At 47.8% G+C, this 22431-nt stretch overlaps 1 protein-coding gene across 16 annotated transcripts in view; it reads left to right on the forward strand.

Annotated features, from left to right (window-relative positions):
- The window catches only part of CTNND1 (catenin delta 1), a 45344-nt gene that overhangs the window by 10689 nt on the left and 12224 nt on the right, over positions 1 to 22431 (forward strand). For 8 of the 16 annotated variants that reach the window (NM_001192402.3, XM_059874699.1, XM_005216539.5 and 5 more), the window contains 6 exons: positions 12438 to 12554; positions 13736 to 14002; positions 15915 to 15986; positions 16718 to 16870; positions 17275 to 17810; positions 20946 to 21409. In NM_001192402.3, coding sequence (NP_001179331.2) covers positions 13808 to 14002; positions 15915 to 15986; positions 16718 to 16870; positions 17275 to 17810; positions 20946 to 21409 — 1420 coding nt within the window. In that variant the 5' untranslated portion in view covers positions 12438 to 12554; positions 13736 to 13807. The other 8 variants (XM_059874697.1, XM_010812882.4, XM_024975234.2 and 5 more) reach the window with 6 other exon arrangements.

Consider the following 22431-nt stretch of genomic DNA (forward strand, 5'->3'; position numbering starts at 1 on the left):
AACCTTATACCTCCCCTGTATTCCCTGACATTTGAAAATAGATCAAGGAGGGAAGAAACTGAAATCCATTTGATACTGAGGGGTAGGTTGTGGAAAGGAGAGCATAAATGGGCAGAGGGGAGTGGATGACAGAAGTTTCTTATTTTTAAATTGAGCCAAGAAAGCATTCCTTCTAAGTGGGGCCAGTTGGCACTCTTCCTGCTATTTTAGTTCTGGCTTCTCCTTCCTACTGGCCAGTCAATTGTATTAAGTGTTTGATGTGAGTTTGAACTGTGGTCTCTGGGGCTGGGGGGAGGGAGGGTGGGGGAAACAGCTGGTGCCTTCATCAAGCTATCTCCATTATGCTTCTTTTCAGGGTGTTAGGGGGAGGGTGGTAGAGGAATTGGGTGTGTGTTAGCTGAGTCCTAGCAACTCTCAGTAGTGGGATTGGATCCTTGGGCACTTTTAATGCTATGTGGGATGTTGGCTAGTTGGAATGTAGCAAAACCTTTTCCCAATCACATTCTTTCCTCTGCTTCACCTCCTTCCAATTCTTTCAGCTTTGGGCTGACGGGGAGAAAAGGGGTATGTGTGAAGTTATATAGCAAAACAGATTCATACTTTCCCAACCATTTAGTATTCAGCTTAAGTCTTGGTCCCTTCCATTGACTTTCTCCTTACTTCTTTGTTATTTCTTTGGTTGGGTTTTCTGACTGTCTGCAAACAGCCAGAGATAGGACAGGAGTAGAAGCGTGAAGTTGTGCTAAACTGCGATCAGTTGGCTGTACTGGTCTGCTTCCTTCCCTCACGTTGTGGGGTGACTGTCTTTCTGAGTCAGCATGCATTTTCTGTCTCACCTGCTCAATTTGAGGCAGAGAACTTGCTGAGTATCCCTTTGGAGTAACAGCAGCATAGATACTGGTGTGTCCGGTTCTCTGTCTGGGGTGTGTGTTTTTTTAAGTATCTTAAAAAAAAGATATCTTAAACTCTCCTACTGTGCTGTTTTATCTGCTTTTGATATAACCATCTCCCACTAATGTATTTGGCCTGGAGTATGAATGAAGGAGAATTGGGTAAGAATACTAACTTTTAAATTAATACGAACGTTTAAAGTTATTCCTGAGTTGGTTTGATTCAGCGCTGTGTAAGAGATTTCAAACTGCGTGTGCCTCAGTGATAGAGCTTGCAGTGGCAAGGCTCTGTCTGGTCTGAAATACAGGGTGAATACGGCTAAATATTCTTTTTTCTGTCCAGTCCTAGAATGACTTGATTATTGTGTCTATACCTGCTCCACCTCCTTGTATCTGGTTATATCATAGCCAGATATGGAATAATTCATTCTAATTGTGCTGTTTTAGACTTATGTCTTTTTGCATCAACATGTACCATCCAAATCAGGTTTCTGCATAGGGAGCTTCTAGCAGAGCCAAGAAGGAGAAAGGAAGGGGAGAAGATGAGAAATAACTGTGTATTACTCACTCGTTAATTGCCTGGAATATCCCCCTGGTTTGAGAGCTCTGCGCCCTAAACCTTGTGCTGTGCTTTACGCCAGGGGAATTGAGCCCTGGGGGCAAAGGGTGTTACTTTGGATTTCAAGAATCTGGTTAATAGGGCTTGACTTCTTTCTACGTCTTTGCTTCTGGAGTTTAGGGCTAACACCCAATGGGCTTGTATAAGACAATAAAAAAATGTATCATATATCCCATTCTTGGTATGAGCTGAGGGCTCTTATAGGGAGGGAGATTTTCCTTCCTGATGAGGTGCCAAACCTGCATACAGCCCCTGACCCACTCCAGGGGCAGCAGTGAGCAGGGAAGCTGCTGTAGTGTCGACCTTTCTTGCTGCAAGAACTACTGTGCAACCCCTAGGAGACCTCCCTTCACTCCCTGGGGAAAGGGAGAACTTTGCTTCTGGCATCTGCTGGTGCCTGTTCCGCCTCTACACAGGGTGGAGTCTGCTGCCTTTTGTTTGTTCTCTGTGGGGCCTTTTAGAAAGCAGTTTTAGCTTGTGGCGAAGAGTTTGAAAGACTTTAAACAGTAGAAATGGGTGATAGAGAGCAGGATAGAGGATGTGTCCGAAGTTGTTTTCCCAGGCGTGAGTATTCTCTTGACTGAATGCGGATTGGTGATCAGGTTGCCATGATGAAGCTTTCTGTGGGATATATCACACACAGCTGAGCTGAGTATAACACCAGCAGCAGCTTTAAAATCCCCAGTCCCCCAGGTGAAGAAACTAGCCAAGAAGGAGCCTTGAAAATCGCCCCAGGCCCTCTGAGCCCTTAGGTCCTCACACAGGATATCTCCGCCGATGCTGAAAGGCCCGAGCTTTGTCCCCTGTAGCTTGGGGCAGGGAGGAGGGTTGTTTTCCCTGAACATGATAAGGAGCTGCGCGGGGCAGAGTGGGAGCTCGGGCTGGCGATTGGTAGACAGGATGCCCTGGAATGCGGTTGGCTTGCAGCCCAGAATCCAGCACTTTGTATTTGTTTGTTTCTGGGAGACTGTGGTCTGGTGCTACTGTGACAGGAAGTGAGAAAGCTGGGAGTGGGGGAGCCGAGAGGGGCGATGTCTTTGTGGTTCTCCTGTGAAATCTCTTTGTCCCTGGAGAGCCCCTCCGCTGCCGGGCTCTACTGAGAAGAGAGAGCCTTTGTGTGTCTAGTGGGTCTTGGGGCAGCGAGCTTCTCCGAGGGCCGGGGAGTGCGAGTTGTGACTGTGGCCTTTTGCGTTTAGCACTCGAGTTAAGTAAATGGCTACCGTCTCTTATATTGGGATCTCACTGACTTTTTAATGTGCGCTGCTACTATTTATAGATCTCTCGGATTTAATTAAGGAAGGAATATTAGAAGGAGGTAGATGTTTATTTTATGTTATTCACGGTATATATTGCAGATCTGTTGAGTCTGTGAAAAGGATAGAAACAGGCAATTCCTTTTTTAAAATATAAATTTATTTATCTTAATTGGAGGCTAATTACTTAGTGGTTTTGCCATACATTGACATGAGTCAGCCATGGGTGTACATGTGTCCCCCATCCTGAACCCCCCTCCTACCCCCCTCCCCATCCCATCCCTCTGGGTCATCCCAGTGCACCAGTCCCGAGCACCGTGTCTCATGCATCGTAGAAAGGGGCAATTCCAATTGATGCCTTAGTCCATACGGAGCTGGAGAAACCCACTTCTTAAAAAAAAAAAAATCTTTGTATTTATTCATTTCACTGCGCCAGTGAATGGGGGATCCGTTTCCCCTGACCAGGGCTGGAACCTGGGCTGCCTGCTTCAGTAGCGTGAGGCCTTTAGCATTGGATCACCAAGGGAAGCACCCGCCCGCGCCCCCGTTTCTCAGTATGGAGAGGTACCCGCCCGCACCCCCGTTTCTCAGTATGGAGAGGTACTGGCAGTTCCCTGCGCTCCAGTGGGCTGCGGTTGGTCGATGTCAGGGATTCCCCCTCCGTCTAGACTTAACCAGCACCTGGAGCGCCCCCACCCCTCCCCACCCCCAGCTCCCCTTGTTTTGTGTTTTCCCTGCCCTCCATTCTAGCTGTGAATCAGGCATCTCTTCTCAACTTGTGGATTGGGTGGCTGAGTCTTCAACTTCTTGCGGAGCTGGCTCGTCCCTAAGGACACACACAAGCGGCCTTTGATTACCCTGGAGGACAGCTGCCCTAGAGGCAGATTGCTGACATACCACTAGAACAATCCCTCCCCTCTGTTCTGATGCTGGCTAGCACAGTCTTCCCTGCTTCTAGTTCCTTCTGTTTTCTATCCCACCTCCGATCTCTGCTATTGGTTTAGTGAGGTGTCACATTAAAAATGGTAGTAGGGATATTTGTGATTAGATTTTCTTTCTTGCGCTCTGCTTAGAGAATGTGGCAAGTAGCCAGATTTCAATAGCAGGCCTTTCAGGGGAAAAGTAGGTGATTTTGTGCAAAGTAATACTTCTTTTGTTTCTTTTAGCTTTTCTCTTGAGTTCTTGTTCCTTTTAAAATGAGAAATCTAAGGTATTTCAATTCTGGCTATTCTTCTCCAGAACTGAGTAAAGTCTTGCTCTTTAAAATGAAGGTAGTGCCCAAAGGTCTAGATGCTTCCGCCTCATCCTCTGTCACCACCCCTCCATCCCCCCACCCAAAAGTTACTTTTGGTCACCTTCTGTATTTGAATTAGAATGACTTTTAACCACAAGAAACATAGAAAGTTCATATTCACTCAGTCTTTCAAGTTTCTGCCACTCACTAGTTGTGTTGATCTTGGGCAGGAGACGGAATCCTTCTGATGTGCAAGTTTATTCGTCTACAGAAGGGGCCAACGCTACCTCAGGTTGTTGGGAAGAGTGTGTGTGTTTATTTATAGGCAGAGGTCAGTAATTAATAACTCACAAATACTCTCCCCCTATAAGGTCAGATTTTCTTCTTTTAGAGCGAAACATTTCCTTCAGCCATCTGCCCTGTGGCTGAAATAGGACCTTCACACCTCATGATGTCTTCATAGACTCACACTTGTCTCTTTGTTGCTTGTGTCAAAAAAGGCGTACCCTAAACCTAATGGAACCGGTGTCTTGTTGCTCATTTTAGGGCTCAGGGCTTTCTGAGGAAGCTGGACTGTAGATGTGATTCAGTTACATGCTTTCAGCTTTTCCAGGTCATCTTCAAATAATGGGCAAAAGAGTCGGTGGGAATACCAGAGATAGAAAGTTAGGCGGGTCGGTGAGAAGCTGCCACTTTAAAAAAGGAATGTGAGCTCAGTTGGGTGACCTCTAGTAAACCTTAAGGTTAAGCTTTTTTCCCGTGGATTTTTTCTTTCCTAGCCTGTGGTAGTGAAGAGTGTAAGGTGTCCTAGTTAATTTTAGGATTTGTCTTTTATGAGACAGAAGTGAAGTTCCGTTTTGAGTAGACTTTTCCTAATTTCCCTTTGTATGCTGACCTCCCTCTTGTTCTCCCACTTTTTGTAGAATGGAGAAAGGCATTTGGCCTCTCCCCTTCCTCCAGTCTGACACCTCCCTCTGTATTTTTTTTTTTGGCCCCTCCTTCTTATCTTTGTTTTCTTATCGGCCTCTCCCTGAAGCTCTGCTTTCTCCTTATAAGGCTGGCTAAGGTGCCTCTGGCAGGGTTGCAACAGGGATACAGGTAAGTAGCTCAGTGTGTCTCAGACTCTCTGGATTGAGAGAAAATTCAGTGCTATCTGTCCCGGTGGAAGGCCTTGGAGAGGCACGTGGTTAGTGGGGGAGGAGGAGGAGGCAGCCTGGCCTGAGAGATCGGGAGGACTTGTTAGACCAGTCCTGCCTGTGTGTCACACGCCCTCCAGAGAAGCAGGTTTTGTTTCCTTCCATACCATTTCAGTCCTGGGCCCCCTCTGTAGACGAGAGCCGCACCCTTACTTTGCTTCAAAGCCAGCCTAGCATTTAGCCATTTTAGTATATTACGGTTTGGGGGGTTCCCAGGATACTTGGGAGGGGAAAAGAGCAATAAGAATGTTCCATCTGGTTTCTGAATTTAGGGTCAAGATGGTGGAGGTGTTTTGTTTTTTTTTTTTCTTTTAAAGTCACAGCAAAAAACATTTAAATCCTGGAACAGGTAACTAGAATATTTAAGGTGTCCTAAGTGACCTATAGGGATTGCTAGCTCAGCTGCCTTTTAACAAGGAGTATTTCTTTAAAAACAAACAAAAAAAAAACCAAAAAGCCCAAAAGTTTCATGTATTTTCCTTTTTTTTTTCCTCAGAAACTCCAATGAGATAGCATGATCACTCTTTTCTAAGAGGAGGGTGATTTACCAGAGACTCCCTTAATTCATTAGATTTAGGTGGCGCTAGTGGTAACAACCCCCCCCACCCCCACCCCGCTTGCCACGGCAGGAGACTAGGCTCCACCCCTGGGTCAGGAAGACGCCCCGGAGGAGGAAATGGCAGCCCACTCCAGTGTTCTTGCCTGGAGAATCCCATGGCCAGAGGAGCCTGGCGGGCTACAGTCCACGGGGTCGCAAAGAGTTAGATATGACTGAAGGGACTTCGAGTGCACGCAGTGGTGGACACGGTGAGACCTAGTCCTTCATTGCAGAGACTCCTTCCGTCAGCCTTCTGGGTGCTCTTAAGTGGAGAAGCTGGGCCGGTCATAAAGCAGGCCACGTAATTCTGAGAAGTGCCCAGTTGGCAGGAGGTTGGGAAGTGAACATAGTCCTCTTTCCGTCTTATTGCAGATCTTGTCCAGGGTTTGGGTTAGTGTAGGAGCAAGTCTATCCAGCAGGGAGAAATACTAGAATTGTTCTGACTGAGCTTTCAATTGTTCTCAGTTCAGATGGTGGAACTTCAAGTGGTGGGTGGGGTGCTTAGACTTTGGACTTTGGTATAAGCACTCTGTGATAAGAAGCCCTGGAAAACTATCGACAAAATATATTCCTTTTGATTTAAAAATTAAGTGTGGATTTTCTCTTTGTGTGGTTGAACTGGACTGTTTTGGTTTGAACTTGGCAAATACCAGTCAAGGCAAATAAATACCTTTACATGTTTAGAATGCCTATGCTTTTTGGTTTGATTATGTTCTGTAGTGTTACAGGTGCTATGTTTTATACAGGTGTATTCTTCAGTAGATGGCTCAGTCTGTACCTTTTAAAAAAGCAGTTTGGAATCCCTAGGATGATGAAGTTTTTGCTAATCATTGCGTTTAGAGGGAGGACATAACTTTATCTTTGATTCTGTACTGAAGAAATAGAAGGGAACAGCGCTGCCTTTGAACCTGGCTACAGAAGATAACATTTCTTTTTTCTTGGTTTCTTCCAGAGCCCAAAGACTGTTTTGTGGGGTTTAGAGTTTTCCATCTGAAGACAAATAATCTTCCTCTTTCCACAGAGATTTATGTGCCTAATTTTGGTCATCTTTTTGGATATACTTCGCTGAATTGTGTGGAGGTGGGAGAGAGGTTCAGAGTCACCCTGTCTTCAGTTTTACATATCTTATAAAGCTAAACTCTGAAAAGTAACAAAAAGTAAAGCTTACGTGGGGTTATTTATAACTTCTCCAAGGTCTCACAGTCTGTTTCTGGCAAAGCCAGGTCTTGAACTCCAGGTCTTTTGACCTCTGGAGCATGAAATGGCAACCCACTCCAGTACTCTTGCCTAGAAAATTCCATGGATGGAGGAGCCTGGTGGGCCACAGTCCATGGGGTCACAAAGAGTCGGACACGACTGAGTGACTTCACGACCCTTAAGAGTGTGAAGAATTCCTGTAGCCTGTAGTTTATAGAACTACAGCTAGTGGCAAAGGGGAGCCTGCGGAGACGAGTGGTTTCTTCAAATGCCTTACCAACACCTCCAAACCAGCACCTCCCCAACCAGCACCTCCCCAACCAGCACCTCCCCAAACCAACACCTCCCCAAACCAACACCTCCCCAAACCAACACCTCCCCAAACCCAACACCTCCCCAAACCAACATCTCCCCAAACCCAACACCTCCCCAAACCAACATCTCCCCAAACCCAACACCTCCCCAAACCAACATCTCCCCAAACCCAACACCTCCCCAACCCAACACCTCCCCAAACCCAACACCTGCCCAAACCAACACCTCCCCAAACCCAACACCTCCAAAACCTTAGTCCTGTATGTTAGCTGTTTGTAGTAGTGTTAGTCGTGTCCATCACCAACTCCCGGAGTTTCCTCAAACTCATGTCCGTCGAGTTCGTGATGCCATCTAGCCATCTCATCTTCTGTCGTCCCCTTCTCCTCCTGCCCCCAATCCCTCCCAGCATCAGGGTCTTTTCCAGTGAGTCAGCTCTTCACATGAGGTCGCCAAAGTACCGGAGTTTCAGCTTCAGCATCAGTCCTCCTAGTGAGTCTTCAGGACTGGCCTCCTCGCAGCAGTGTTGGTAGCAGTAGCTCTCTGTGCGTCGGGCGTTTGCTGAGTGCTTGCCATGGAGCCTCTCATTTCATCCTTGCAGCTGTCCCGTGTGTCTTGTTTCTCCCTGCTTCTCCATTTTACAGAAAAGAAACCTGAGGATTAGAGAGATTTGCCCAAAGTCACATAGCTAAGAAGCAACAGGGTTGAGATTTGAACACAGTCAGTGTGATTCCAAAGTTGATATTCTTAACCTTTAAGAATTCTAATTCCAAACTGTTTCTGCAGCCTGTTTACAGTAGAACATCATCGTGGGGATTGTGCTGTAGGCAAGTGACTTTTTGCCCTGTTACCTGGTTGACATTGTTGAACTGTTTGGTCTTTCTGGGTATCTGATTTAATTCAACTTTTTTTTTTGGTTTAGAATTCTTATAGAAGAGATTGGATATTTACTGTTGTCCGTACTTGAATATGGGAACCTTGTAGATTCAGGGTCTATAGGTCTTGGCTTGTTAAGAATAAAGAGGGTATTCTCAGCAAGTCTAGTGATCGGTGAGTTGCACGTTTCACCTGTTCACTTTGCTTCCCTCCCCCACCCTGGGAATTCCTTAGTGATCTTTTTTTGGGGGGTGTTTACTGCATGTCTTGCAGGGTCTTGGTTCCCTGACCAAGGACTGAACGTGGGGCTGTGACAGTGAAGCCCCAGGGCCTTGGCACTGGGCCACCAGGGAATTCCCAGTGATCTTTTTTTAGTGAGGACAAGTGTAATCTATTGAAAATAAAAGTAGCAAACCGGTAAAGGTGTTGGCCTATAGTCTTGAGGCTTTCCTGACTCTTAACTGCCAAAATTAGTTAATGGTTTGCAGATTCTGGTCTCTAGGATAATTTGTTTTTTATGCTGTGTATGTTTGGCATGAGACTCAGGTCTCAAAGTTGTGAGGTGATGTCCTATATCATATCAGATCAGATCAGTCGCTCAGTCGTGTCCGACTCTTTGCCACCCCATGAATCGCAGCACGCCAGGCCTCCCTGTCCATCACCAACTCCCGGAGTTCACTCAGACTCACGTCCATCGAGTCAGTGATGCCATCCAGCCATCTCATCCTCTGTCGTCCCCTTCTCCTCCTGCCCCCAATCCCTCCCAGCATCAGAGTCTTTTCCAATGAGTCAACTCTTTGCATGAGGTGGCCAAAGTACTGGAGTTTCAGCTTTAGCATCATTCCTTCCAAAGAAATCCCAGGGCTGATCTCCTTCAGAATGGACTGGTTGGGTCCTTGCAGTCCAAGGGACTCTCAAGAGTCTTCTCCAACACCACAGTTCAAAAGCATCAGTTCTTCAGTGCTCAGATTTCTTTATAGTCCAACTCTCACATCCATACATGACCACTGGAAAAACCATAGCCTTGAATAGACGGACGTTTGTTGGCAAAGTAATGTCTCTGCTTTTGAATATGCTATCTAGGTTGGTCATAACTTTGCTTCCAAGGAGTAAGCGTCTTTTAATTTCATGGCTGCAGTCACCATCTGCAGTGATTTTGGAGCCCAAAAAAATAAAGTCTGACACTGTTTCCACTGTTTCCCCATCTATTTCCCATGAAGTGATGGGACCGGATGCCATGATCTTCGTTTTCTGAATGTTGAGCTTTAAGCCAACTTTTTCACTCTCCACTTTCACTTTCATCAAGAGGCTTTTTAGTTCCTCTTCACTTTCTGCCATAAGGGTGGTGTCATCTGCATATCTGAGGTTATTGATATTTCTCCCAGCAATCTTGATTCCAGCTTGTGCTTCTTCCAGCCCAGTGTTTCTCATGATGTACTCTGCATAGCAGTTAAATAAACAGGGTGACAATATACAGCCTTGACGTACTCCTTTTCCTATTTGGAACCAGTCTGTTGTTCCATGTCCAGTTCTAACTGTTGCTTCCTGACCTACATACAAATTTCTAAAGAGGCAGATCAGGTGGTCTGGTATTCCCATGTCTTTCAGAATTTTCCACAGTTGATTGTGATCCACACAGTCAAAGGCTTTGGCATAGTCAATAAAGCAGAAATAGATGTTTTTCTGGAACTCTCTTGCTTTTTCGATGATCCAGCGGATGTTGGCAATTTGATCTCTGGTTCCTCTGCCTTTTCTAAAACCAGCTTGAACATCAGGAAGTTCACCATTCACATATTGCTGAAGCCTGGCTTGGAGAATTTTGAACATTACTTTACTAGTGTGTGAGATGAGTGCAATTGTGCGGTAGTTTGAGCATTCTTTGGCATTGCCTTTCTTTGGGATTGGAATGAAAACTGTCCTCTATAGCTTACCTAACTGCTTCATTCTCTTCCCCCACATAAGCTTTCCTTTTCCTTCCATTTATTTATTTTTTTCCCACTTATTTCTTATATGGAGACATTATGGGTAACCCGTTAACCTAAAGATAAGTAGAAACTTTTTCTTTTCCCCCTTTCTTTTGATATTTGGGAATAAACCTCTTAAGAGTTACAGGAGAGAGGTGTTGGACTATCATTTTATATTGGAGTTAAGTTCAAATTTGCTATTAACTGAGACCTTGGGTAATTTCTTCACCTGTAGCCCTTTTTCTCATTTGCAGTAAAACTTTACCTTAGAGTCCTTGGAAGGATTGCCAGGATAATAAATCTAAAACACTCAGTGATTGTTAGTTCTTTTCACCTTCCCTTTCTCCTTGTTAATAAACTGCTAAAGCCTCAAGTAGGGAATTGAGAGTTGATTATAGCAGATGTGTAATTCTGTGATGGCTGCCAGGCGCTGAAGAGAAGCCCCCTACGTCCCAGAAACACTGGTGTAGGTAGGACCTCCTAGTAAATAGTTCTGGAGAAGGAAAACCAGCTCATCCATTCCTTAGAACCCAGGTATGCCTTTGACTCAGTTAATTTCATCTTCTAGTTCACAAAATAGTTTTAGGCTGAGGCATTATCATTAAGTAATGTAATTGGAAGATAAAAACTAACTCTTGAAACAACTTAATACGTCACATTTATATAATGGACCTCGTTGCAGCTGCTCCTCGCTGCGGCTCTGGGCTAGGCTGGGCTGGCGGTGTTGGCGCCTTAGAGACGAGAACGTGGCAGGCCTTGCTGCCGTCGGTGGCTAGTGGCGGAGCCGGGACGGGGTGTGTCTTCTGAGTCCAGTTCTGTCCTGCAAAGCTCTGCTTCTGCCCTGTTCTGGGCAGATAAGCCTCCCCCATGCTTTTAGTCCTAGGAATCTGATCTTCTCTTTCTTCATGTTTTCACCTTCTCCAAGTTAGGGCTGGGTCTCCAGATCCTGCTTCCCAAGTTGGAGCCCTGGGTAGAGCCCCCTTACCCTTCCTAAAGTCATGGGGGCAAAAGGCAGCGATTTTATGGCAGACTGACAGTTTCTCTTTGCAACAGGGAATGTTGTCATTGTATGCTCGATAGTAGTGGTAGTTTGGTCTTTTATTAGCAAAGAAAATTACAGGGTGGAGACTGCCCGAGTAGTAACTACAGTTCAGACCGACCTGGGAGAAGCTCTCGAGCTGAGTCCTTTCAGTATGGAAGGTTCGTAGGTCATTGATGTAGTGGGTAAGCACAAGTATTTAAAATTAAGTAATAAAAATGAAAGGGAGGAATATTTAAAAAAAAAAAAGACTTTTGAATGGCTTGTTGCTCTGTAGGGGATTGAGAAAGCGACAGCGGCCTTTGAACTTGGAGGAAGAACGGGGTTGGTAAGTGGCTGTGGGAGCCCAGAGGCCGGAGGACCGCGTTCCTGGACTGAGGGCCTGGTCCACTGGGAGGAGTCTGGGTGATGGAGAATTAATTAAGGCGTCTGAAAAGTGAAAGTTGTTCAGCCTGTCCGACCCTTCCTGACCCCATGGACTATACAGTCCATGGACTTCTCCAGTCCAGAGTACTGGAGTGGGTAGGCGTTCCCTTCTCCAGGGCATCTTCCCAACCCAGGGATCGAACCTAGGTCTCCTGCATTGCAGGCGGATTCTTTACCAGCTGAGCCACCGGGGAAGCCCAAGGAGTTTGTTGGGCGCCTGCTTGTCAGTTCCTCTGGATACTCGTGCTTGCTGAACGCTGCGTGCACACTGAAGCAGACAGGCCTGCGCGTCTGTGCTTGGTAGGGCCCTGGGGAGCGTGGGAAAGGGAACTGAAGCCGAAGGCTGAGCCTGGCTAGTCCCCACACGCCTTCCCCAGCACGACTATTGCACTGGTTTCCCAACGTCTTTGTGGGCATGCTGGGACTGGGCTCTGGACGTTTCTGCCTCAGGGGTGGGGAGGAGGCGGAAGGGCGTTCCAAAAGCAGTTTTCTCTTTCTTCCCAATTTGGTTGCTGGGAACAGGGGGTAAATGAATTTCTATCCGTATTATAACCTGCTCCTAGTGCTCTGCAGAAGTACAGGTGGGGAAACTCTGACATGACCGCAGAATCCAGTTTTATTGAAAACTACATTCAGGGTCCGTGTATTTGAAAACAGTCAAGTCCAAAGGGCATCTGTCACATTAAGCAATTCTAGGTCATGTTTTAAATTACCCCCATTCCTAGATTGTTTTTTCCCCCATATCTGCCCTTGCTCGTTTTTTTTTTTTTTTAATACATTAGATATATTTTATTTTCCTCTCACTCCTGTTTTTCCTCCACGTATTCCTACAGCTCTCTCCTTCCTGCTTCCTCCTTGCTGTGGTGGCTGGGATGCTTCTCCCATGACACTTTGGATCTAGCCTGGGCTGTTTTCTGTTAAACCAATCAGTTGCGACCTTCTCTTAACAGGTGTGTATATAAATATGTTTATTAACAATAAAAAATTAAGTGCTTTTTTTCTGGAGGTGTTGATGAGAGGGTGGGAAATAGAGGGTTTATTCTGAAACCCACCTTTCAACATAGTACATCTGGGACTCCCCCAGAAAGTCTCCCACTGCCAACTTGTAAGAGAGAATCCCTAATCAATCCAACAGTGTAACTGCGGTGCCCCTCCACCTATTAGCCAACTCGGTAGTTCACGTCACAGGGTATGGGGCACTCTTCAGTTCTGAGTAACTGTCATTTGTGGTGGTAGTTACAAATCCTCTCTAGGTGCTTGGATGTTTGCCTTTAGTTGGAATAAGTAAAGATGTAAAAATGGAGCCTATTTAGAGCTTTCTTCAGGATGACAGGGATGTAGGAAGTCCCAGCCATCGACTAAAGGTTAGTCTACGAACTGCTAGAAGGGATAACTTGATTATAGTTTCATATGATGGCTCCTTTTCCTACTCCACAAAGAGATGTGGAGGCCACTGAAAATGGCTCCTGTTTGCACGTAGTCTTTTTTATTCTGCTGCTTTCTTGTCCGTTAGCCAAGGCACACATTCTGCCTTCAATATTGTAGTACAGTTTTGAAGAGTAGAAAAGCCCCTTTATGTATGTACTCAATTTGAGGGCCTTAGTTGTATTTCCTGCCTTTGACGGTAGGAATATTTTTTCACTTCTCCCCCTTCTTGGTATTATGACTTGGCAAGTTCCTTTAGTATGTTTTGTCACCACTGCCGCAGTTTCGGTGTTCGGATCTGGGAGACGTGAACTAAGATCTGTCCTGCCCCTCTGTCTCGAGAGGCGGCTTGTCCCGCCGGACCCTGAATGCTTGTCTGTGGTGCGGAGTTGCAGCTTCGCTGAGAAAAGGAGCCTGACTTGAATCTCCTGTGTGAGCAGTCCTGAGCCCCGTCCTCTCTTACTGACCGTGCAGGGCACGGGGCTGGTCGCACCTTCGCTTTCAGCGGCGGTCCCAGGCGCTGTTACAGAGGGTCGTGGGCAGAGGACCCTGCTTGTGCAGGCGCCGGTGGCGGGCCCAGGCTTGGTGGCGGCTCTCTCTCTGCGCTGCAGGCAGACCGCGAGGGGCATCTCTGGCTCTGGGGTGAATCGTGCACCTGTCCTCTCTGACCTGTGCCCTTCTCTTCCCTCTCTCGCCTCCCCGGTAGTGTGCAGTGAGGGGCCTCCTCCCTCCCCCCCTCCCTCAGTGGGCCATCTTCTCTTGCCCTGCCCTCACCTCCATGGACGACTCGGAGGTGGAGTCGCCCGCCAGCATCCTGGCCTCCGTGAAGGAGCAGGAGGCGCAATTTGAGAAGCTGACCCGGGCGCTGGAGGAGGAGCGGCGCCACGTCTCGGCGCAGCTGGAGCGCGTCCGCGTCTCCCCGCAGGACGCCAGCCCGCTCCTGGCCAACGGCACGCTCACCCGCCGGCACCAGGTAACCCTCCGTCCGCCAGGCCTGCCCGCAGACACGGACCCCTCGGGGAGGCTGCTCTCCGCACGGCGGGCATCCCGTGCCCCTGCCTAGTGATCACCTTCGCAGGGTGCTCGGTACTGATTGAGACAGGACATTGCTGCTCTGCCGAGTTACGTGGACATCTCTCTCGAAGCATCCATCTGACTTCCTGTCGGCTGCAGTGGGGTTTCTGGGTCGGGATGCCGTTCTGGTAGTGGCAGATCATATAATTTGAAGCTGTGCTCAAGTTAACTTCTTTTTTTCCCCCCTGGTTTCCCTCTTCCTCCATATCAAAAATTAAGGATATTAAATGCCTGCTTCGTGGTTGGGGAAGTTGGACATCTTGCATTCTCATTCTCCCTCACAGAGCAGTTTGCTCAGAGGCGTGGCAGTGTTGGTAAATTGTGTATTCCCGCTCCACACTTTTTTTGTTGGCTGTTCAAGTCATTTTTTGGAGAAGGGGGTCATTGTTAATTCTTTTGGTTAGAGTTGGCGAGGGAGCATCATGCTGCTATTTAAGCCAGATGACCGCAGGAGCCAGTGGTCTCTGGGTTGGCTGACTCGGATGTGACTCTGAAGTGAGTTGGTGTTCGAAACGAGAAGTATCTTGTGTTTCCTATGGTTTCTGTAGTCTGACTTTGCTGTGATGTAATCTGTCTGAGGTTTTGTCTGTGTGTGTGCGCGTGTGTGCGTGTGTATGTGTGTGTGTAATAGGCATTGCCTGATAGAGTTCATCTTAGGAGATCCTGATGGGAATCAAGAGCAACGCTCATGCTCACGATTGCTTATTAATGTTTGAAATGGAGAAGGTCCCTCAGGCTACGGAGCTTGTTGAGTGAGAGGATGTAATTTCAATTGGGGACGATCAGGAATTTGGAAGCCATGTGTTTGCAGGGCTTCTAGGATTTTTACAGGAACAAGAATAGAGGCTGAGGGTTGGAGGGGTATATATTGCAAAGGAGAGCAGGAGCGCTCAGCCTTGGAGGTGGTGGGGAATTCCAGGATTTAGTACATGGAGTCTCTCTCTTTTATTTTTAACTTCTGCTCAGCAGTGAAACCACACCCTTCCTTCTTCCTGAAAATAATGTTTAACTTCCTTTCCCTACAGCATTACATGACCTACGTAATGCGAGTAGGGTAGGGGAAGAGTCTCTCAAGGTGGCTGATCTCACTGTAGGCTTTGTGAAGGGGAGTAGTCAAATGTGTTTTTACATAGTATACGGTCGTTAGATTATTTCCTGCTGCTTCAGATGGAGCAACTTAAGAATGGCATTTTTGAATGTGTTCTGTGGATCTTATAATTGGTAATGAAGATACTGAGACATTTGTTTGCTTGAAGGGGGCTGAGATGCTTATTTTCTTCCTGCTTGAAAAGAGAAACTCGTACCTCTTGCTTCTTTCTGTAGAAAGCCGCCTGGTGTGGGCGTTTCCCATGGTTGTAGAGCATGAAGATGCATGAAACAGTAAAGGCTTTTGGAAACCCCCCACCCTAGCTTTTCCAACTTTCCTATGTTCTTATGGCTTTCCAAAAAGATTTCACAGGGAACTTACCTTATTCAGAAAAGAGTTTTGAGTGCCTAGTATGTGCAGGCACTGTTGAGGGTGCTAGGGAGGCGCTGAACAAAACTGACCAACGTGCACAAACACCTCTGCCTCAGAGCCCTCACCATCGTAAGTTCCAGAGGCCCAGGCCACCTGAGCTCCAGGCCCAGTTGCGCGTCTGAGGTGCTGAGTCTAAGGCACGATGTGGTTCTTTTATCTGTACTGACAGACGGACTCTGGGCCACAAATGCCTTCTTGAAAGCCCTTTTCCTGTTTGGAAAAAGGTCGTTTGTGTTTGATGGAGCAGAAGAAGGCCACAAAGTGAATTGTCTTCTTGTGGGCTCTGTTTCAGAACGGCCGCTTTGTGGGCGATGCTGACCTTGAGCGACAGAAATTTTCAGATCTAAGCCTCAACGGACCCCAGGTACCTCTTTTGGTTCAAGGTCTGGGTTGCTTGTTCATATCTTTTTTACTTTCCCAGCTTGAGAGCATATTGGTGTCTTCTAAATTACCTGGCACGTTGTAAACTCTCGTTAATTAGTTTCATTTAGTGGAAAAAAATGAAAAAAAGTGGAGCTTCAAAGTATATATATGGTTTTATTTTGGACTTATATTGGCCATTGATTTAGTGTTTGATCCCTCCATTACTGCATCCCTTTTCTAGAGTGGGTGTGGTTCTACTTTGCAGAAATCCCTACCTGAAATCTAGCTGGTCTTGAGCCTTAGGCATATCTGAAAAATCACATTGAGCCATTCAGAAGATGGCTCTTACTGAGGTTTTCTGGTTCATCTTAAAGGTTCTTATTGGGTAAACTTAGTTTTATTTGAAGGATCACTCAGATACAGATACAGCTGCTTTTTACACAGTTCATGCTCACTTGGATGACTAGACCTGGGGTGCTGTCTGCTGCCTCTGCCACTGGGGGTGCTGATGTAGCTGTAGTTAACTCAGTTCCTGTTTGTTAGGTGAATGGGACTGGGAACTTGTATCTTCTGCCCTTTTGTACAAGTTGGGAAAGTGGGAACAGTCACTCCTAAAAATTATGGGCCCACAGAAGATGTGTTGTCTTCAGGGAGACTGTGCTGCCCCTTGGGATGGATCATTAGTGTATATGGCTTAGGAGTGGCTCTTTCCTTCTTCTCTCTGCCGTGTAGGATCACAGCCACCTTCTGTACAGCACTGTCCCCAGGATGCAGGAGCCGGGGCAGATTGTGGAGACCTACACGGAAGAGGACCCCGAGGGTGCCATGTCTGTGGTCTCCGTGGAGACCTCGGACGACGGAACCACTCGGCGCACAGAGACCACAGTAAGCTGAGCCTTGTGTGAGGTCTGGGGTGAGGGCGGAGGTCTTCCTGTGGCCTTTATCAGGGGGAAGGGCTGGGCAGTTCACTAGGGTGGCAGAAGTGCCAGTGATCTGTAGTGAAGCGTAGAGAAAGTGCTCCCGGGCTGCACAGGGAAGCTGGAAGAGATATGAGAAAACCTGATGGAATGAGGAAGGGAGTCTCAGCAGCTTTCCTTGAGGCACTGTGACTGCCAGTGCGGTGTTGTTCCCGGCAGACTTCCCGGAAGATCGACGGGGAGGCGGTGAGATTGCTCGGCATTTCTAGGGAAAGCAAGCTGGGGACACAGGGTTATTTCTTAGAGGGGTCTAGAGTTTACGCTTAATTTGTTCACGTCATTAACGTTCGTTTTCTGTTTCCTTACTCGAAGGTCAAGAAAGTGGTGAAGACGGTGACGACGCGGACGGTGCAGCCAGTCCCTATGGGGCCCGACGGGCTGCCTGTAGACGCCTCGGCGGTGTCGAACAGCTACATCCAGACTCTGGGGCGTGACTTCCGCAAGAACGGCAACGGGGGCCCTGGTCCCTACGTGGGGCAAGCAGGCACGGCCACCCTCCCCAGGAACTTCCACTACCCTCCCGACGGATACAGCCGCCACTACGAGGACGGGTATCCCGGGAGCGGCGACAACTACGGCAGCCTGTCGCGGGTGACCCGCATCGAGGAGCGGTACCGGCCCAGCATGGAAGGTTACCGGGCGCCCAGCCGGCAGGACGTCTACGGGCCGCAGCCCCAGGTCCGGGTGGGCGGGAGCAGTGTGGACCTGCACCGCTTCCATCCGGAGCCCTACGGGCTGGAGGATGACCAGCGAAGCATGGGCTACGATGACGTGGATTACGGCATGATGTCCGATTACGGCACGGGCCGGCGGACGGGGACGCCCTCTGACCCGCGGCGGCGCCTCAGGTGGGCAGGGAGGAGGGCGGCGGGGCGCCTCTGGCAGACGGAAGGGGTGCGCTTCCTCGCGGGGAGCGCAGGCAGTTGGGCCCCTCCCCGGCCTGTGTCTGTAGGAGACCATCCTCATCGTCCCTCTTCTGATTTTACTAAATGCTGACTTGACTTTTTTGGTCTCCTTTTCATTATAAATATCATATATTCTAATTATAGAAAACAACCTGTGACAGTTAATTGGTCTGTGTCCTGAGGAGAGGCCTTTGGTTCTGTGTCAAGAGTTGGTTTATTTTCTGCCTAAGATTTGACGCCCCCGTTTGGAACCTGATATCTGAAGCTATTGAATACTTGTTCTTGTGAATTTCTTCCACTTCTTGTTTGGTGTTAAGAACAAGGTTAAGGATTTTAGGCTTTCAGGAGCCGGATGGACAGTTGAAAGTGAAAGTGTTAGTCGCTCAGTCGTGTGGGAGGACTCCATGGACTGTAGCCCACCAGGCTCCTCTGTCCATGGAATTCTCCAGGCAAGAATGCTGGAGTGGGTTGCCATTCCCTTCTCCAGGGGATCTTCCTGACCTAGGGATTGAACCCAGGTCTTCTGCATTGAAGGCAGAATCTTTGCCATTTGAGCTATCAGGAAAGCCCTAAACCTTATAAAGGACCATGGAACTGATTTAGGCTTTGCAAATGATATATTGTTTTTGTTGTATGTCATTGTTCATTTTACAACCTTTTAAAAATATGAAATGATATGGTTAGATAGCATGACCAACTCAGTGGGCATGAATTTGAGCAAACTCTGGGAAATAGTGGAGGACAGGGGAGCCTGGCATGCTGCAGTCCATGGGGTCAACAAGAGTCGATCATGACTTAGTGACTGAGCAAAAACCACAAAAAAATGTGAAAACCGTTCTTAGTTTCAGGGCTGATGTGGCCCATGGGCTGCCAACCTTGTTTTAGAATAAATCAGAGAGCAGTGTTTTCTGAGCAAAGAGAAATAAGAAGAATTCTAGGAGAAGATTTACGGATGTCTTAATGGTAAGAATATCCTACCAGCTGTTGCTGAATTTCTGTGTGAGGTCATGACTTTCTAAAGCAGATGCCTTGGTGCTCATTTTACTCATATTAGGTAGCTTTGGTTAACAGCAGACGGGGCTGGGCCCAGGCTAGAGGCCCCATTATCTAAGCCTGAGTCACTCACCTTTCAGGAATCTTTTGGACAGCAAATCCAGCTCCCATGTGACTCATGTTTTATTCCCGGGGTGGGGCTGGGGGGCACACCAGGTACAGCCATCACCAAAGGAGGCGGCCTCGGGTGGCGGCACCTTCTCCTGGCGACAGGCGTGCTTTTCCTGACTTCCTCATTAGTGGACTGAGTGGGTTGAGTGAGTGCTGGTGGCTAGGTCATTCACTTGTCCCTGGTTGGAGCAGTTGACATAAAGAGGGTTTGGCTTGGTTCTTGGGTTTATCCCAGGGTGGTGCTGGACTTAGAAACCTGCTCGACTAGCCAAGAACATTTGCTCCTTCCTGTTCTCGGCCTCGGAGAGCACTGCAAGGTCAAGTGAAAACCGCGGGGCCGAGAGATGAGTGGAGGAAGCTCTGGACCTGAGGCCTGGGTTCTAGCCGGGCCTTTGCCGTTAGCCAGGTAGCCGAAGGCGAGTCATCTGATCCTTCTGGGCACAGCTTTGTTATTTGTAAGACAAAGGAAAGAATGTCATGACCCACTTGTAAACGTGACCAAAATCGTTATGGTGATTGTTCTGCAATTGCTTTATATTAAAATAATAATAAGAGTAAAACCATCAAACCATCCACTGATAAAGCACTTCCCTTAACATTGTTATGCTTTTCTTTTGTGTTCTTTTCCTTACACAAGTAAACACACTCTGACCTTATTTTCCCTCTGAAATGGAATCTTACCTGCTGTGCTGTTTCGCAGCCGACTCTGAACTCTTAGCTATATGACCTGTGTATTTTGTTTCAGTGATATTAAAAAATAGTGATTTTTTTTTTTTTGACTGACTGCTTTGTCCATTTGAACTGTATTTGAGCGTAACTTTGGCAGCTCTGAGGCCGGCCCTCTGCTCAGGCTAACCTCGAGGGTTTGCTGACGGGGCAGTGGTTTTGTGGAGTAAACGAGAGGCTTCTTTGGAGTGCTCCGCACAATGGATTCTCCCCTCTCCTGCGGGAGCCACTGAGTGAGATGAGCTCGAAGATGATGGGTCTCTTCCTTCCTGGCTGTTAGGAGTAAATAACAGTGTGACAGACTCACCCTCTAGTGGTGGTCGGTAGCACCGAGGAGGAAGCCTGTCCCGGGTTAGATTCTTCTTCACCTTCGGTGGCTCTGGCTCTGGCTCTTTTCTCAGTGGCTGGGTATCCCAAATGTGATGGTGGCCATTAGAGTGTATTTTGGCAGAACTGGAAGTGTTGTCTTTAGAAATTGGAGACTAGAAATCCTGTCTCAAACCCATTTGTTGAGTAGCAGAGATGACCTTGGGATGAACTGTGCAAACTCACGTTCAAGCTTACAGCTCGTCAGTACCAAAGCTAAGTCCTTCGTGTCCTCTACTGCCGTTACTTGCAAAAAAAAGAGAGACTCTGTAAGAATCTCGCTTTCTCGCTTTAAAAAATAATTCCCAAAATAGGGTAAGGACAGGCTTACAGGTGAAATGTGTTTAAGAGCCTTATCCCATCAGCTGTTTCCTGTGTGTAAATGCCTCACGAGAGCTGGTGTCAAACGTTGTTCCCTGATTTCTCTGCTGCCAAGTTCGTTGGTTTCCTTAACTCTGCTGTCTGAAGGTTTATTTCAGTCTCTATCTGGAGAACTTACTAGGTATCAGGTACCATTCAAGCACTAAGCAGTCAGGATTTGGTTCTTTTTTGTGATCAACTGTCCAAATGTTTGTTGCTAGTAAACGTCACAGAAAAAAATGATAGCTTTAATCTAATCGCAGATGCCTGTAAAATTATTGTCTTATCTCTTTAAGAAAAATCGATCAGTATATTCTTTATGCAAAGGAGACATGAGATCTAGTATACTAGAGCTGGGGTTCTTCCTTCCTTGAAGATGAGGGGTAATGAGAGCTCTCCAAAGAACCATGCATGACACCTCGGTGTATTCTTTTTTCTCTCTTGGTCCTTCTGACACCGCAGGAGCTATGAAGACATGATTGGTGAGGAGGTGCCATCAGACCAGTACTACTGGGCGCCTCTGGCCCAGCACGAACGAGGGAGTCTGGCAAGCTTGGACAGCCTGCGCAAGGGCGGGCCCCCGCCCCCCAACTGGAGACAGCCGGAGCTGCCCGAGGTGATCGCCATGCTGGGGTTCCGCCTGGACGCCGTCAAGTCCAACGCGGCTGCGTACCTGCAGCACTTGTGCTACCGCAACGACAAGGTGAAGACGGACGTCCGGAAGCTCAAGGGCGTCCCAGTGCTGGTGGGATTGTTAGACCACCCCAAAAAGGAGGTGCACCTTGGAGCCTGTGGCGCTCTCAAGAATATCTCTTTTGGGCGTGACCAGGAGAACAAGATCGCTATAAAAAACTGTGACGGTGTTCCTGCTCTCGTGCGATTGCTCCGAAAGGCCCGTGACATGGACCTCACTGAAGTGATTACTGGTGAGTTCCAGGCCCGAGGGGGAGCCTCTAGGTTTAGGGTCGGAGATTGTGCAAGGTTTTCCAGATTTTAAACGCCAGAGTGGGTTGCCATTCGTTTCTCCAGGTGATCTTCCTGACCCAGGGATTGCACTTGGGTCTCCTATACTGCAGGCAGATTCTTTACTGTCTGAGCCACCAGGGAAGTCTGATTTTAAAGCATTGTTTGCTAATGTGTTAAACGCAGAAGACTTCCCTTAAAATTCCAGATCCTTGGCTCCTGTTTTAAACTCACAGGAGCTGGTGACGGCGGACCTGTGTCACTGCCCAGTAGTCGTTCTGAGGTGACTGGGGCGTGTTCCGCTAGCCTGTGTGGATCACAGTCAGCAGCCCAGGAGAAAGAAAGGAAGAGAAACAGCACAGATGATCATTCTCAGTCGGGGCGAGCTTGCCCCCAGAGGACATTGCAGTGTGTGCAGTGTGTGCATTGTCAGAACCTGGGGCTTTGGGGGTTGGGACAGAGTGCCATCGGTGTCTGATGAGTGAAGGCCTGCTGCTGCTGTGCTGCTGCTAAGTCGCATCAGTCGTGTCCAACTCTGTGCGACCCCATAGACGGCGGCACACCAGGCTCCCCCGTCCCTGGGATTCTCCAGGCAAGAACACTGGAGTGGGTTGCCATTTCCGTCTCCAATGCATGAAAGTGAAAAGTGAAGGTGAAGTCGCTCAGTCGTGTCCAACTCCTAGCGACCCCATGGACTGCAGCCTACCAGGCTCCTCCGTCCATGGGATTTTCCAGGCGAGAGTACTGGAGTGGGGTGCCATTGCCTTCTCCTGACATTTACTCATTTAATGATGGGCGGGATAGCTCTCCACAACAAAAATTATCTGGCCCAAAATGTCAGTGCTGGTGAGATTAACAAATGGGTATAGCGGGCCCAGAAAGTATTGCTTATAGTAATTATTGTTTTAGAAACCTTACTTCATGATGTGTATGTTTGTATTGAGCCATAATGTAAAACACGTTGTCATGAGTAACAAACTAAAGC

The sequence above is a fragment of the Bos taurus genome, chromosome 15, assembly GCF_002263795.3.
Source record: "Bos taurus isolate L1 Dominette 01449 registration number 42190680 breed Hereford chromosome 15, ARS-UCD2.0, whole genome shotgun sequence".
Taxonomy (NCBI): domain Eukaryota; kingdom Metazoa; phylum Chordata; class Mammalia; order Artiodactyla; family Bovidae; genus Bos; species Bos taurus.